Source organism: Lissotriton vulgaris, chromosome 6 (genome assembly GCF_964263255.1).
Source record: "Lissotriton vulgaris chromosome 6, aLisVul1.2, whole genome shotgun sequence".
Lineage (NCBI taxonomy): Eukaryota > Metazoa > Chordata > Amphibia > Caudata > Salamandridae > Lissotriton > Lissotriton vulgaris.
Genome location: NC_141694.1, coordinates 1046592615 through 1046608805, shown reverse-complemented (window position 1 = coordinate 1046608805; position 16191 = coordinate 1046592615). Strand labels below are relative to the sequence as shown.

At 41.0% G+C, this 16191-nt stretch overlaps 1 protein-coding gene across 1 annotated transcript in view; it reads right to left on the bottom strand.

The window, feature by feature from the left end:
• Positions 1 to 16191, bottom strand: part of NUP133 (nucleoporin 133) — a 1523409-nt gene that overhangs the window by 1295842 nt on the left and 211376 nt on the right. Inside the window, exon 4 of the mRNA XM_086927107.1 lies at positions 14603 to 14710. Coding sequence (XP_086783233.1) covers positions 14603 to 14710 — 108 coding nt within the window. The remainder of the gene's footprint in view (positions 1 to 14602; positions 14711 to 16191) is intronic.

Here is a 16191-nt window from a genome sequence, read left to right as displayed (position 1 = left end):
CTGGAGTAACTGCATGCCTGGTAAAGGCATGCGTTGTTCCGACATACAATAGACTGAGGCACATTTTGTCGTCTTGAAGTAAATAGCAGGCATATATTAATCCACTGTAAATCCATACACAGATTTTACTATACCCAAGTCAGGCTTAGATTGTTACATTCTTATATGTTATGTTTCTATAAGCCATTAGAATGTCAACATATCTATGATCTAAGCTAGAATGCTCTTTGGTCATTCTGAAGATTGCTGCTTTGGTGTGAACATCTAAGGGGTCTTTTTCTTCAAATAAACCTCTTCACTTGTACTACCTCTGCCTGTGTTCCTTACTTTTAAAAGTGGCGACGAGGGAGGAAACAACCCATCAACCTGTGACCCCGTGATGTTCTAACAAGATTTTTATTCTTTTTTTTAAAAAAAAAAGCAAATGAAGCCTTCAACTGCTACTAACTAAAGAACAGATTTCACGTTATCTCATTAACAAGGACTGCTTCAAATCGACTTAACTCACGTCTCACTTGAACTCATGAATTTGTATCTCATGTGAGTAAACTCTGCAATTTCGTGTACTTGCATGATTATATAAACATTGCGGAACGCATCAACTTTACTAAAAATTGACATGTTATTGAAGGCTATTGATGATATTGAAGCGTTGTAGAAAAGCGGCATGTTATTGGAGAGGAAGCGCTTAACAAAACAGCGTGTTAACAATTTTGTTTTTCAAACGGCGCCTACTTGCATTTTTTTAAGTCAGACTTCGTTTTTGTGCTCGTGAATGCGCTGAAGTCGGCGTTGGAGTTGCGCATCATTTAAGTTTGTTTTCCTCGCGTTACTGAACGCGCTGAAGCCAGCGTTCCAGCGGCGACATCTTGAGCTTCATCAACTACGCACGACGACTTGCAATGCATTGTGGGCCACGCAATGCATTCTGGGGCGCGTTTCCCTAGCAACCACGCCGTATTCAGCATCAATCAACCATTTCTTCGTGTATAAGCCGTTTTAAAACATTTAAACTGAATTTAACTCTAAATGGTATTGATTTCTAAAAAAAAGAAGAAAACCAAACTACATTTAAGACAACGGTGACTACTTTTATTTTGTTAATTAATTTTTTTTTCTTTCTCTCTAACTGTTATATTGTTATTTATTGTTATTAATTTGTTAGCATGGAAACCAATACCATTTTAGCTCCACCAAAATTCTTACAGGACCCTGGTGTTCCTCCTATGAATTGGGAGGATTGGCGCGAGTCCTTTGAGACATATTTAGAAGCTATAGGTGGAGAAGTATTTGTAGCTTCACGCAAACTAGCGCTTCTTAAACATAGTCTTGGTGTAGAAGGTAGGAAGGTGTTAAAAACGTTACCTATACAATCTAATAATATTCCTAAGGTATGTGAAGTTGGTGATGAAGATCACAGTGATGAAGAAATTGTATTTGACTGTTCAAAAATTGAAATATTTTCTTCTGATGAATATCTTGATTCTTTAAAAGCTTTAGAGGAAAATTTTGGCAAAAAAACAAGCATAGTTGTGGAAAGACAAATTCTTCTCAAGAGCACAATTACCAGGTGAATCTGTAGAACAATATGTTACTATTTTAAGAAGATTAGCAATTACTTGCAAGTTTAAAGATTTACATGAAGAAATTATAAGAGACCAGTTCCTTAATAGAACTAATAATACAACAATTCAAGAGAAATTATTGGATTTAAAAGATCCATCTCTTCACAAAACCATTTCAATTGCCAGAAGGGTTGAGAATAATTCTCGTTATGTTAAGGAATTGGGTGCACACAGTAAAGACTCTAAGTTTTCTGATAGCAAAGAATCTAGTGATGTATGTACCATAGTTAATAATAAACCAAAATCTTTTGATAATAGATATAACACTAAACGTGATGTCAGAACTAAACCTCGAACATTTTCCAGTGGTAATAAAAACACCATGTTGTATAACAAACCATCTTCTAGCAAGACACAAAATTTTAACAAACAGTTTTGTTTCAGATGTGGAAATACAAGACATACTACTGAAAATTCTTGGTGCCCTGCATCAAATGTTACATGTTTTAAGTGTAACAAAACTGGCCATTTTGCCAAAATGTGTAGATCTGACAATCCTAACGCATGGAAAAATTCTGTTAATTTTGTTGCTCAACCTATTTGTTCTGATAGTGACAGTGACATTGAAGTCATGGCAATTTGGAATGAAGTTAATCATATTTCTGATGAAATTCAACCTCCCAAGTGTGAAGTTACGATTAATTGTCATAAGTTATTTCTTTGGGCAGACTCCTGTTCCTTATATACTATTATCGACAAAAACATGTGGGAAACTTGTGGTAAACCTGACCTTTCATGTTCTCCAAAAACTCCTGTAGGTTATTTAGGCATCAAATTACCTGTGATTGGATGTTTTACATCTGAAATCATTTTTAAAGACAGAAATACTTCTGGAATTGTGTATGTTGTAGAAAAAGGCAGAGCTTTATTAGGATGGAAAGAACTTTGGAATTTGGGAATGACCCTTGATCCTAACCATCCTGATCAAGTTTTATTATCCCCTAATTGGCACAAAAAACATTCTGATGAAGTTATGGTAACTCAAGAAGATGCAAGTTTAGAATGGCATAAAAAATTTCCAGATTTGTTTAGTCCAAAATTGGGGTGTCTTAAAAAATGTGAGCATCGCATTATCCTTAAATCTGACTCTATACCGGTAGTCCATAAAGTGCGCAATGTTCCTTTTGTGTTGAGATCACAACTTAAAGTAGAACTTGATCGTTTATGTCAGCAGAACATCATAGAACCTATCGAAGCATCTGATTGGCTTAGTCCAGTTGTTTTGGCGCGAAAACCCAACGGCAAATTGCGCATGTGTGTCGATTTAAGAGATCTGAACAAGAACATTTGGGTAGATCGCTACCCCTTACCCAAAATTAACGAAATGGTGGCATCAGTTAGAGATGCTAAGTATTTTTCGTCAATTGACTTATCAAATGCTTATCATCAGATAAAATTACATCCAGAATCTCGCCATTTAACATCTTTTGTTACTCCTGAGGGGGCCTTTCAATTTTTAAGGATGCCTTTTGGATTGTCCTCTGCATCAGCTGTTTTTCAAAGGGTTATGAGTAAAGTTCTTGAAGGTATACCAAACATGTTAGTTTTTCAGGATGATGTACTTGTGTGGGGGGACAGTAAAACTGTCCATGACAAAATTCTAAATAATGTGTTACACAAACTTCAAAGTGCCGGTTTAACTGTTGCTGCTGAAAAGTGCAAGTTTGCTACCAATGAAATTGAATACTTGGGGCACACGTTGTCAGTGGAGGGAGTTAGACCTAAAAAGAATTTATTGGATGCTGTTAAGAATGCTCCATCTCCATCTGATAAAGACCAACTTCGTTCCTTTTTAGGACTCGCGGAGTACTATTCTAAGTTTGTGCCGAATTTTGCTTCCAAAGTTTTCTGTTTAAGGCTGTTAATGAAAAAAGGTGCCAAATTTGTGTGGAGTGCTGAATGCCAGTCTGTTTTTGAGGATGTAAAAAGAAACATAATAGATGCTGTAGCACTTAAACCCTTTGATCCCAACAAAAAGTCAATTATTGTTGTTGATGCAAGTGCATATGGGTTAGGAGCAGTTTTAATGCAGGGTAAAGATAGATTGGAATGGGTTGTAGCTTTTGCTTCCCGTACATTGAAGGGTGCTGAACCTTCATATTCAGTCATTGAGAAAGAAGCTTTGGCTTGTTTTTGGGGAGTAAATTATTTTAGGAATTATGTTTGGGGCACTAATTTTGAACTAAGGACTGACCACAAACCCCTTGTGGATATATTCTCAACCAAAGGTGCTGGTAAGGCCACTCCTAGAATCGCGAAATGGATTTACAAACTACAAGAGTATGATTTTTCAATGAAATATGTACCAGGCATTAAGAATGTTAATGCTGATTGTTTATCTCGTCTTCCTGTTTGTGATGAGGATTCTGTGTTGGATCAAGATGAGGATTGGTCTATAGCCTCCGTAGTGGAAATTTGTAATGGTGCCATTGATGAAATAGAGTGGAAAAAAGCTGTTCAAGAAGACCTTGTTTTAAAGGAAGTTATAGTGCGATTAACTTCACCGTGCAATAGTTTCTCATGGAGTAATTGTGAATTGTCTGAATATAAAACTGTGTGGCCAGAACTCTCTTATGATATGGATGCGGGTATTGTTAGGAGAGCTGACAAACTTGTTGTACCATCTAGTTTACGTGACAGATTATTGGATCTTGTCCACGTGGGACACTCAGGTATGTCCGGTATGAAAAGGAGATGTAGGTGTGATTTCTGGTGGCCAGGCATGGATAAGGATGTGGAAAGGCGTGTTAGGAATTGTTCGGCATGCACCTGCAGTGATAAATCTCACATTTCCCAAGAATCTAACATTAGTCCTGTTTTGTTTCCAGACAGACCGTGGCAAAGATTAGCTATGGACATTTGTGGTCCGTTTAGCATTGGAAATATTGCTGGAAAATTTGCCATTGTTTTAATGGATTATTACAGCAAATGGCCTGAAGTAGCATTTGTGAGGAGATCAAGGCTTCTAACATAGTCAGTTTTTGTGATGAGTTGTTCCATAGAGAGGGTTTTCCTGAAACCATCACTACTGACAATGGCCCACAATTTGTTGCTAATGAGTTTCAAAACTATTTACGCTTATGTGGTGTGAAACACATTACTACTGCTGTTTACTGTCCTAGAGAGAACGGTATGGTTGAGAGGTTCAACTGTGTATTAAAAGAATGCATACAGTTGGCTACGATTGATGGTGCTGATTGTAAGGTTGCAGTCAAAGACATGATTTGGAGTTATCGTAATACTCCACATTCTGCAACTTTAGTATCACCCTTTCACCTTCTCAAGGGACATTCTGCTAACAATAAGGCAACTCCCGCATGGATGCTCAAAACTGCTTGTGGTCAGGTTCAAAAAGAAAGTTTGAATGATAGAATGAATGCTTATCAACAGAAGTATGTAGAAAGACACAACAGTAAACTCAAGAAATCAGAAAAATCTTTCCATGTTGGTGATATGGTGAGGTCGTCTCGTTTTGGTTTGTCAAAGGATGGTTCTTCCAGGTGGTCTCATCCAAAGAAGGTGTTGGAAGTGATGGGTAATTGTGTGCTTTTGGATGATGGACGGAAATGGAATTTTTGTAACATTGTTTTGTGCAATGAACTAGAACGGAATTTGTGGTTGAACAGGTATAACAATGTTTCTGTTTCCGTACCCAAATCTAATTCTAGTGCTATGCCACCAAATTCTTCTACTGTTCCTGTAATTTCCCCATGTAATGTTCAACAAATGTCTTCCAATTTGGTTAAGGAGGATGTTCCGAGTTCAAGGAGATTATCTGGAAGAATTATTGTAAAGCCTAGCAAGTTCAATGATTATATGTGGTATTCTTAATTGTTTTTTTTTATTTTGGAAAGGGAGATGTGTTACATTCTTATATGTTATGTTTCTTTAAGCCATTAGAATGTCAACATATCTATGATCTAAGCTAGAATGCTCTTTGGTCATTCTGAAGATTGCTGCTTTGGTATGAACATCTAAGGGGTCTTTTTCTTCAAATAAACCTCTTCACTTGTACTACCTCTGCCTGTGTTCCTTACTTTTAAAATAGATCATTTGTTTTAGATGTGGATGAGAGCTGTGCCCAATGCCTTCTTAAATGAGGCTGGCTTCATACCCTTGGCCTGAATATGCCCTGAAGCATGCTCCTATTCGCGAACATTTTCTCAGTGTTGTCAAACATTACTGACTATAGGCTGCACCATTCCCCTCTTCGGATATTTTTGGGGTATGTCAAGAATATCCTAGTCTACATGGAAAGCTATATGTCCTTAGAACTGGTACTGGCTAAGCAGTAAGTGGCAATGTGTTGGGGCCAAGGCCCCCTACTTTTAGTGATTGACTAGATTAGGGATTTGATGCAGTGCAATAATACAGCTGATGCATATGCACTCCTTTTCCCCAGACCTTCACCACCTAGGGTCATATGTGACCCCTTGAGTAGGAACTCACTGAGGCAGTGGAAAGAGAGGAGCTGATGCTATGGTGTGTGTGTGTGTGTATGCAGTAAGCTACAAGGGAACAACTATGTTACTATTGTTTGTGTTAGAAATTGCAGACCTATTGTGTTGTAACTTGCCCTTTAAGTTTATAGTTCCTTTTTAGAATGTAAACTACATCAGCAGCAGAACGTGTAAACCGCAGAGAGTTGGAGTTGGTTGCAGCGCCTGCTGTTGGTGTGGACTGTTCCGATGGGTGTAAAATAAACGGACTGCAGAAACTTCATTTTATTACTGGCGACGACTACACGCACCGAAGAACCCAGCGTGCTTAAGAAGAAACATACAGATGACAACAAGCAAGGTGTGTCTGCTGTTCATTTGTTTAACGTGTGCTATTTTGGCCGTAAGAAGACTGCGGGTAACGGTGTGTAATCGAGTTATTGAGCAGACTTGTGGCAAAGCTACGTTATTAAAAAATAAAGACTGAAGTGAAGATTCAAGTGAAGACTGACTGCAGCCGTTAAGTGAGTGAGACTCGCAAAGCAAAAACTGACCCAGAGACGAGACCTGTCATTTGAAATGACCACAGGCAGTGCTGAACACACGAGCGAACTTACCGCACGAATGAAGACTCCAGCAGGGTAACGTGTGTGCCAGAGAATGAGAACGGAGCGATATCATCAGAGCTCCAGTGAGGTGGTGCGTGCGCATCGACTGCCCTGACTCGCACACGCAGAACGCAGCATCGTAAAAGCCTGATTTGACTTGCTTTAATCAACAGCCTACCAATTGCTGTGTGTACTATTCAAGAGGAAGACCAAAGTAAATTTATAAAGCTCGTCAACGGCACACTTCATGAAGAGAACTTCCTCAAGTTAAGTTAATTATTTAAATGTATTGTGTTAATTTTCATTAGTTTGACTTTCTTTATTTAACTAATACCTGCAGCAGCAAGCACGTCTCATATTTTGCATAAGTAAAGATGTAAAGCAGTTGTGGAATTAATTAGCGGACAACTTCCAATACTGGAAATTTTGGGTTTAGTTAGCTTGTTGTTTTGCCTTGTTATATTAGATTGTTGTGTCAAATTGTTGTTTTAAATTATTTTGTTAGTTTGATAAGTTACTCTTTCTTGCAGCATGTCAACGTCCAGTGGCATGAGCCAACCTCCTCAGTTTTGATGTGAGCGAGGCGAGCCTGTTCTTCCTTGGAAGAAATGGAAACCACTTTTTGATTCCTACCTCATAACAATCAGTGGTGAAAAATGCTCTGCCGCAAGGAAACAAGCAGTTCTTCTCCATAATCTTGGCATTGAAGGCAGGAATATATACAATAGTTTGGATTCCATAACAATAGGCAGGGGGGCTGGAGAACCTAATGATGCTTTTGAAATGTGTACTACAACTTCAAATTCATTTTGGACCACGATTGAATGAGGTCATGGAAAGGCACACATTTTTTATGTGCGTGCAGGCCAAAGGTGAGAGAGTTGGTAACTATGTTGCAGCTTTAAAGGCAGTGGCACAGACTTATGAGTTCGAACAGTTATCTGACTCCCTTATCCGTGATCAACTGGTGTGTTGCACTAATGACTTAAGAATTCAAGAAAAGTTGTTATAAAAAAATCCGAATCACAAAGATGCCATTACTATTGTTAAGAGTATTGAGCATACTTCTCATTGGATTAAAGAAATACGCAGCTGCGCTAATCCTAGTGACAACATTGCCAACATAACTAAAGATAATCTTGAAAATATATCACTTGGCACTAAAGTTGCAACTGTGAGTAAAACAAATGTCAAGCAGGAGAGAGTTTTAGCTAAGTTGCATAGACAAAAGTTCAACTATAATTTGAACAAGGATAACAAGCCAAAAAGCCCTAGGTGTGGAAACCAGAACCATGGACCAAATGTTCCCAACTGTTTTGCTAAAAGCACAAATTGCAGGAATTGTGGGGAAAGAGGACATTATACCAGAATGTGTAGAAACACAAAAGTAAACTTTGTTGAGGATGATAAAGAATGTCAGCAAGCGATGCATTACTGAAAGCAATTCTGAGCCTGTGCATGATGTAAAACTTGTTGATACTGATATTGTGACCATGCCGAAATGTGATGTAAACATTGGTGACAAGTGTTCCACTGCTGGTTGATTCTGGTTCACCTTATACCCTGTTGAGCGACAAATTTTGCTATGCCACTTTCAAGTCCAATAATATAAAACTTTTGCCACCGGACATCAATTTTGTAGGGTATGGGGGCAAACTAAGGACTTAATTGGGTATTCCATACAACCCATTGTGTTCAGAGGAAGAGAAACAGTTGGTAAAATATATGTTGCCAAGCATGGAGATAATCTTTTAGGTTGGCATCATCAAAAAGACCTTGGAATTATTTTGAACCCAAATGCGCCTCACCAAGTTATGCTAGTTTTACAACAAGGTGACAATCAAGATATTGTTTGAAACTATCCTAGGGTTTTCAGTGGAGAACTTGGTCTTCTTACTGAACATAGCCACACAATTATTTTAAAAGACAAGGCGAAACCGGTAGTACACAGAGTAAGGAAAGCACCGAACCTCATGTTGAAATCTCTCCATTTGGGAGTTGTAGAGGAAATTGAGTCATCGGAATGGTTGGCTCCCATTGTTTTAGCTCCCAAAGATAAGGGCAGTAAAATTAGGATGTGTGTGGACTTGAGAAGTTTAAATAACTGTATCTGGGTCAACAGGCAGCCCTTGCCAAATATTAATGAAGCTCTCGCAAAGTTAGGTGGTGCTTGTATGTTCAGCGTGATGGACGTATCGTCAGCGTATTATCAGATCTTACTACATGAAGATTTAAGACCACTTACATCTTTTGTAACCCCTTTGGGCACTTCTAGATTTATCAGAATGCCATTTGGGTTGGCGAGTGTTGCTGCATGCTTTCAGAGAGTGATGAAAAATGTGTTATCTGGGATTGACTCTGTACTATTTTTTCAAGACGATATACTTGTTTATGGGCAGGATAGAGCCAAACATGATGAGGTACTGTTCCATGTGCTGTCCAGATTAGAAGAACGTGGACTCACTCTGAAATTCAGGGTTGGGTCAGTATCCTATCCTATCCTTCCATTTCTAGTGAGGGCATTAGATCCTAAATTGATCTTGTAGAAGTGATATTACAGGCACCAGCTCCATCAAACAAAGACCAAGTGAAATCTATCCTTGGTTTATCGGAATACTACTCAAAGTTTGTGTATAACTGTGCAAGTGTAGTACAACCTCTGAGATTACTGTTAAAAAAGGGTGTTGACTTCAAGTGGTCAGCAGATTGTGTCAATGCCTTTAACAAAGTTAAAGAGGAATTGCGCGCATGCCAACTTTGGGTCATTTTGATGTACATAAAAAGACTATCCTGACCACAGATGCCAGTGTGCAGGGTTTGGGTGCTGTCCTATCCCAAATGGTTGATGCCAGTGAGAAGGTCATTGGTTTCGCTTCTCGTTCATTGAGAGGAGAGGAAGAGCGGTACTCGGTGATCGAGCGTGAGGCTTTGGCCTGTTCTTGGGCCATCAATCATTTCAGATTTTACTTATGGGGTTCACCATTCCTGGTTAGGACTTACCACAAGCCCCTTGTACACGTTTTCTTGTAGGACTGTTGAAAGCACTACACCCAAAATTAAGAGGTGGGTTGAAGGACTCTGGGAATACAATTTTTCCGTACAGTATCTGCCTGGTCTCACAAAATATTCTGCCCGATTTTCTCTCAAGGATGCCCTTAGAGAAAAATACTTCCAACAGTCCTGACAGCTCGGTTTCTTGGGTAAAGGAGTCAGCTCTTAATAAGGAAGAGTTAAAAGATTGTTCTGAAAGTGACAAAACAAGAAAACCAGTTATGGATTTTGTTGCCAATGGTTGGCCCGCTTTGAATGATGTTCCCAGCTGTGCAAAAGGTAACGGGAATGTTAGCGAAGAATTGAACATTTCGAATGGTGAGCTTTTCGGGGTGAGAGATTGGTACCTCCCTGTATGATGAGATATGATGAGAGAGAAAATAATCAATTTGGCACATGAGGGGCATCTTGGTCGCAACTTAACAGTCAAGAGTCGGGGAATCCTATTGGTGGCCGGAGGTTGACCGTCAAGTAGAAGATGTTGTTAGAGACGGTAATATATGTGTGGGGAATGATAAATCAAGAAAAGTGAGGACTACTCCCCTCTCGTCTGTGGCCATACGTGAACGTCCCTGGTCAAAACTTGTCATTGACATGGTTGGTCGATTTAACAGCTTGTCTCCCTCTGAAAGGTTTATGGTAGTCCTTGTTGATTACACTTCTACGTGGGTCTCTGCCTCCAGTATGAGTTCCGTTGTGACAAAGAATATCATTGAGTTTCTTAATGATGCATTCACGTTTGAGGTCCTATCTGATATTCTAGTCTCTGATAAAGGAGTGCAATTCACTTCTCAAGAGATGATAGATTTTCTAAAAGACCTTTCCATCACTCATCACAAGACTGCCCTCTATGCTCCGCAAGCTAATGGCTTAGTTGAGAGCATGAATAGCCTAGTCAGAGCCTCTGCTCAGACTGCCCTAGAGACTAGATCCCCTCTCAAGCCCATCCTTAGGGAAAAATTATGGGCGCACAGAAATACTCCCAACAGCGTGATTGGTTCTCCATTCAAAAAGCTCAAGGGTAGGGCTGCTGGTTCTAAATTAAATCCCCTATGGTTGTTTGTAAAAGATATGGGCAGTATAATGAACACTTGGAGAGTGAAAAGGTACCAGGAAAATTACAAATGCAGGTTGGACGTGATGATGGGTGCACGGAAGTCTGTTTGGAAAGTGGGTGATCTTGTCTTTGTCAAAAAGGCGGTTTGGTCTCCCAAAGGTGAAACAAAATATTTTTGTCCCAGACGCATCATTAAGGTAATGCATAATGTTGTCATGCTCAGTGGTGGTGGTGTTTGGAGCATGTCCCGTCTGTCAAAATATACAAGAGAGGATGGTAGTGTGGGGCTTCAGCCTCAGGCTGGTCATCAACTTCAAGCCAGTCATTCCCAGTATAATGATTTTAAAGTCCAAACTGATACATTTGCTCGCAACCATAGAGCAAGGAGATCATCATTGTTCGTCAAAAATATCTGGAAAAGGAACATCAAACATCTGTATTCAAAAGACTAATCAGACAAGGGGACCACCATAATGAGATGCCTGGAAGTAAGCCTGCACCCCCTCAACCAAGGCACTTTTATCATTGACTGCTAAGTAATTGCATCAATAACATTTGCTGTGATGGAACTCCAGGGCCAAACGAGATCCACGCCCCAGGATTCAAATCAGCACAGGCATTTTGGGCTCCAATCTTGACCCCACTTGTCAATCACGTTTTCATGACAGCAATGATGCCGCACTCCTGGAGAGATCCATTCTATTCCCTATCCATAAAAAAGGCGACCGATATTGTCCAGCTAACTAGAGGCTTGTTGCCGTGCTGGATTTAGATGCTAAGGCTTATGCCTGAAGGAGAGAGTCATGGGTAAATGAGAAAGGAATCTTCCCATTTTATCAGAGCAGATTTAGGCAACACAGTTCAACCATGGACAACATCATTGCGCTGGCATACCTTTCTATACAAGAGGTGAAGAAAAAGCATCCGGCCTTGTTTTGCGGTTTCATAGATAACGCGGTACAAAAGGGGGTGGTGATGGACTGAATCTGAATCAAACACTCACACCCAGTCAAAAGATCTGGGTTTAATCCATCTCCGTTCTTTAGCCCACTCTGCCACCCCAGTTCAGACATGGCTATATGCAAATCAGTCTGACCCTGTGCCTCATGGGAACAGTCCAGCCTGAACTGCCAAGCCATGCCTTCCCTGGACCGGAAACAAGCTTCCGAGGACCGGTTTCTGGCATTCCAGCTGTCTTCAGCCCGGCTTGCTTGAATCCAGTGGCAAAGTGAGCAAGGGACTCACGTCTGAGCATACCCTGCCACACTTATAGCGGCCAAAAGCGGTACAAAAGGGGGTAGTGATGGACGGAGCATCTGAATCAATCAAACACTCACACCCAGTCAAAAGATCTGGGTTTAATCCATCACCGTTCTTTGGCCCACTCTGCCACCCCAGTTCAGACATGGCTATATGCAAATCAGTCTGACCCTGTGCCTCATGGGAACAGTCCAGCCCGAACTGCCAAGCCATGCCTTCCCTGGACCGGAAACAAGCTTCAGAGGACCGGTTTCTGGCATTCCAGCCGTCTTTCCATTCAACGATGGATGTAGGCCCAGATCTTTGTACTGGGGTGAATGTAAGACATTGTTCTGCATTCTGTCCGTCAACTGTGTTTTTTGCAGTTTCATAGATTACAGCACTGCATTTGATAGGGTGGATTGCGGCAGACTGTGGGGAAATTGACAGCCTGGGGGTTCCCATACAAGTTCCTGAAGGCAATTATATCCTTATATCAAGGAACATGGGTTCAGGACAAAACAAGCCCTACCACAGTGACATCAAGAGTCGCCACAAACAACAGGCTCAAACGGGGCTGTGTTTTGGCACCTTTACTTTTCAATCTTTATAGTGTAGATCTGGGGGCTGTCCTGGAAGGAGCCAGCTTAGGCGCTCCAAGGTTGGGAAGTGAGAGACTCTCTATCTTACAATTTGCGGATGACAAAACAATAATGGATCATACTAGGGTGAGCCTCCAGACAGCCCTCAAAGCACTCTACTGCTACAACCAGGATAACCATATGCTGGTCAATCAGAGCAAAACCAAGATAGTTGTGTTTGGAAAATATCCACACAAAAGGCAAGCCCACTGGCAATTGGGAGAACATTAAATAGGGACAACAACAGTCTACAACTACCTTTGGGCCTGGGTCTCAGAGAAAGGAGTACCACCCACCCACCTAAAACACCTCAGAGCAAAGGCAGACAGAGCCATCCACACATTGAAGCAAATGAGCCAACACCTGATAAGCCCAACTGCTGAGCCAATGCCAACAGTCCTGAAAGCTAAATAGATACTGGTTATCAACTATGGACACCTGGCCTTCATGGGCGCCCTGGATAAGTTCATAATAGCTGCACAGCCCAAAGCCTAAAAAAATCAGTGCTGCTAGCTCCGCTGCAAGCCAGAAAAGCAAGGCTGAGTCTGGAGCTTGGTCTTGGTAGACCAGATTTGGCATTACAGGGGAGCCTAATCAAGTTCTTCATCAGGGTTCCGAGAGCCCCAGAAGATGCACTCAAACACCAACTAAGAATTATTTTCGAGGAGGAGAGATCCCCTGGCACTTCAGGCTGGAGCAAGTAATCGTCAGCTTGAAGACAGAAGTAGAAAGCATGCACTTGCCCGCCATCCCGTTATCTGCTTGGAAAAGCGCAATGAAGAGGCAAATACTGGTTGCTTAGTCTGAAAAGGACTCGGCAACTCTTCGCCTAAGCCCAATTACTGCGGCACTGGATAACCCACATTTTGGCGAAAGTTCAACCTTTTCTACGAGACGCACTGTAAGCTCAGGCCTGCAGGAATATACTCTACATGAGACTCCTTGTGCTAAGAATTACATATTTTAATCCCGCTTGGGCACGTAAAGGAGAAGCAATCTCGTGCAGGCTTTGCTCATACCGCAAGAAATCTTGGTTGCACCTGCTGTGTTGCTGCCTCCAAACTGGCTGAAGATCCCCGTCATTTGCTCCACCCTATTTTTACGGCTAAGGGTGTGAGGACTTGCAAGGAGGCCTCCGACTTGTGCTTTACTGAAACCAAGGCTTGCAATCTAGCGACAGTGGGGAAGTAAACACATTTAATCAAGTTAGCACTCGAAAACTCGCCATAGATTATTTTAGCCCCACAACAGGCTAAGACACAGCACAGTATGACCTGCACGTTGCACTCTAACCTGTAGGCCAACATCGAGCCGCCTGGAACTAACCCAAGTCCATTGATAGGCAAACGTATGCATGTTTAACTTGAATTTGTTTTGTAAACAGATTTTATTAGGTTTGTATATACTGTAGTACGTCATCACAGCGAGTCATATAGGTAAATTCTTCAGTCGTTGTACTATACATGGAATCTAGACATGACATTTACACAAACTGAAAATCAAACTGAGAATTGTTTCCTTCACTCCCCCTATGAGTCAGTACCATGTAGCATGAGCGGGCTGAATTTGTGGTGTAACCAGCTTATCTCTCTCATATTTGAAAGGGATTGGGCAGTCATAGACAAACGTATCTGCAGTGGGGGCTTGAAAAGAGTTACGTATCAGGTCTAACAAGTGAGGGAGTAGACTCTCTGGGGGCATTCGCAGAGGTCCCTTACGCATGGTTTGCTGCTATTGAATGAGCTGATCTAATACACATAACTATTCTTAGCAGAAACTTACACCAATGAAAACATGCTGCCCTGAAAACAGAGCGAGTACGCAAACACAATTTTTTCGGCAATTGGTTTTGAAGGCATTTATGGCTATCTGTAAGAGATCTATGTGCTCTAGACTTCAATATTGTTTGCAGTGTGGATATATTTACCAGTCACAAGATTACCTGTATAGATGAACTTTCTCCTGATGAAGCAGGACATGAAATGGACACCAAATCAGCACTTCCTGGGAATTCACTTGGAGGCAACTGCAGTTCTTTGCACACCATAAGCTAAATACAGAATGCAGAGCAATGAGTTATGCACAGAACTTGTATTTTCTGTTAACAAGGTAGAAAAAAAAGCAACATAAGAAATGTAGAAATTTACAACACACTTCATTTGAAGAATCTTTATGGTTCTATCAACCTACACATTACTGGATTTTTAACAAAATATAACGGGGATGTGCACAACTGCAACCTTCAGTAAATGTTCCAGCAAAGACCCAACAAATTCAGACATCAATGAATCCATTCAGTGTATAAGAAATACAAAAGTCCTGTTAAGAAATGTTCAACTTCAAAATGAAAAAAAGATCCTAGTATCCGTTTAATAACTTGCAATGTTAATTCTCTGCAAGGCAGACCATCGTTGTTCCGTCTGAAATATTTAATAAGTGTCCCAGATATCAAAGACTGAAACCTTTTTGTAACTCTCAGACCTGCCTTCAGGTAATATAGAACCATGCAATGCACAAGCTTTTTTAGCCAAAATGCTTGCATAACATAACAGTATTAAATGGCCTTCTGGCAAAATACTGGACAAACTTTACAACAGATCATTAGTAGAAGTTACACTACAAAAAGACATGAGAAGCAGAAAAAGAAAATACCTTTTACTCAACTGGTCTTACTAAGTGAGGCTGTCAGTAAAATTAAAATTAATATTTCACAACTGGCGATTTACCTTGGTACTAAAGACCCCCTATCTTGTGATGTTGTATGTGTGCTTCCTAAGCACAGTGCAGATGCTGTGACATTCCCCATGACCTAGTCTATGCTATATGAAGATACTAATGAATAAATAAAATAAATGGATTATGAACCGTGATGTCAGTAGCGATGAAGACTTGGCAAAAAACACTGAAATCACAGCCAGGAATTCAAATGCCATCTTCCTCTGTCCTCCTCCCTCTGTGAGGTTGTTTCAGATTTGTGCAAACACTGTAGTGTTGTAAGGTGGACCCAATGCTACCCTGGTCAAGTGCCACTTCTTGCTCTTCTTCCCACCAGGAAGTCTGGGGTCAGGAGCAGGAAACAAATACCTGCCTCCTGGGAAATTTCCACTGTACCTGGATGGCACCGACCCCCTCGGCAAAACATTGCAATGGATATGCGATAGGGGAATTTGGTGACTAGTCAAGCCTCCATGTTAATTCCACAAAATCCACCCTCTTTCCACTGGGGTCATGGCAGATAACCTGTTTGAGGTGCTTCCTAGGACAGGACTCCCATGGGAGGCGGGGGGTGTGATGTACCTTTGGAATAAGTCAGCCCATACAGCCCAAACCTTCCTAGATCTCAATCTTGGGAGGGTAATCAAATGACTGCGATCCTCGGTTCGTTTCTGGAGTGACCTACCCTTCTCCTTAATGGGTAAGGTCACCATCACCAAAATTATTGTGCTTTCTAGATGCCTGTATGTCCTCCAGGGAACCCCTTACCCGATTCCCCAGCACTACTTCAAAATCCTAGACAGCCTAATGGTGAAG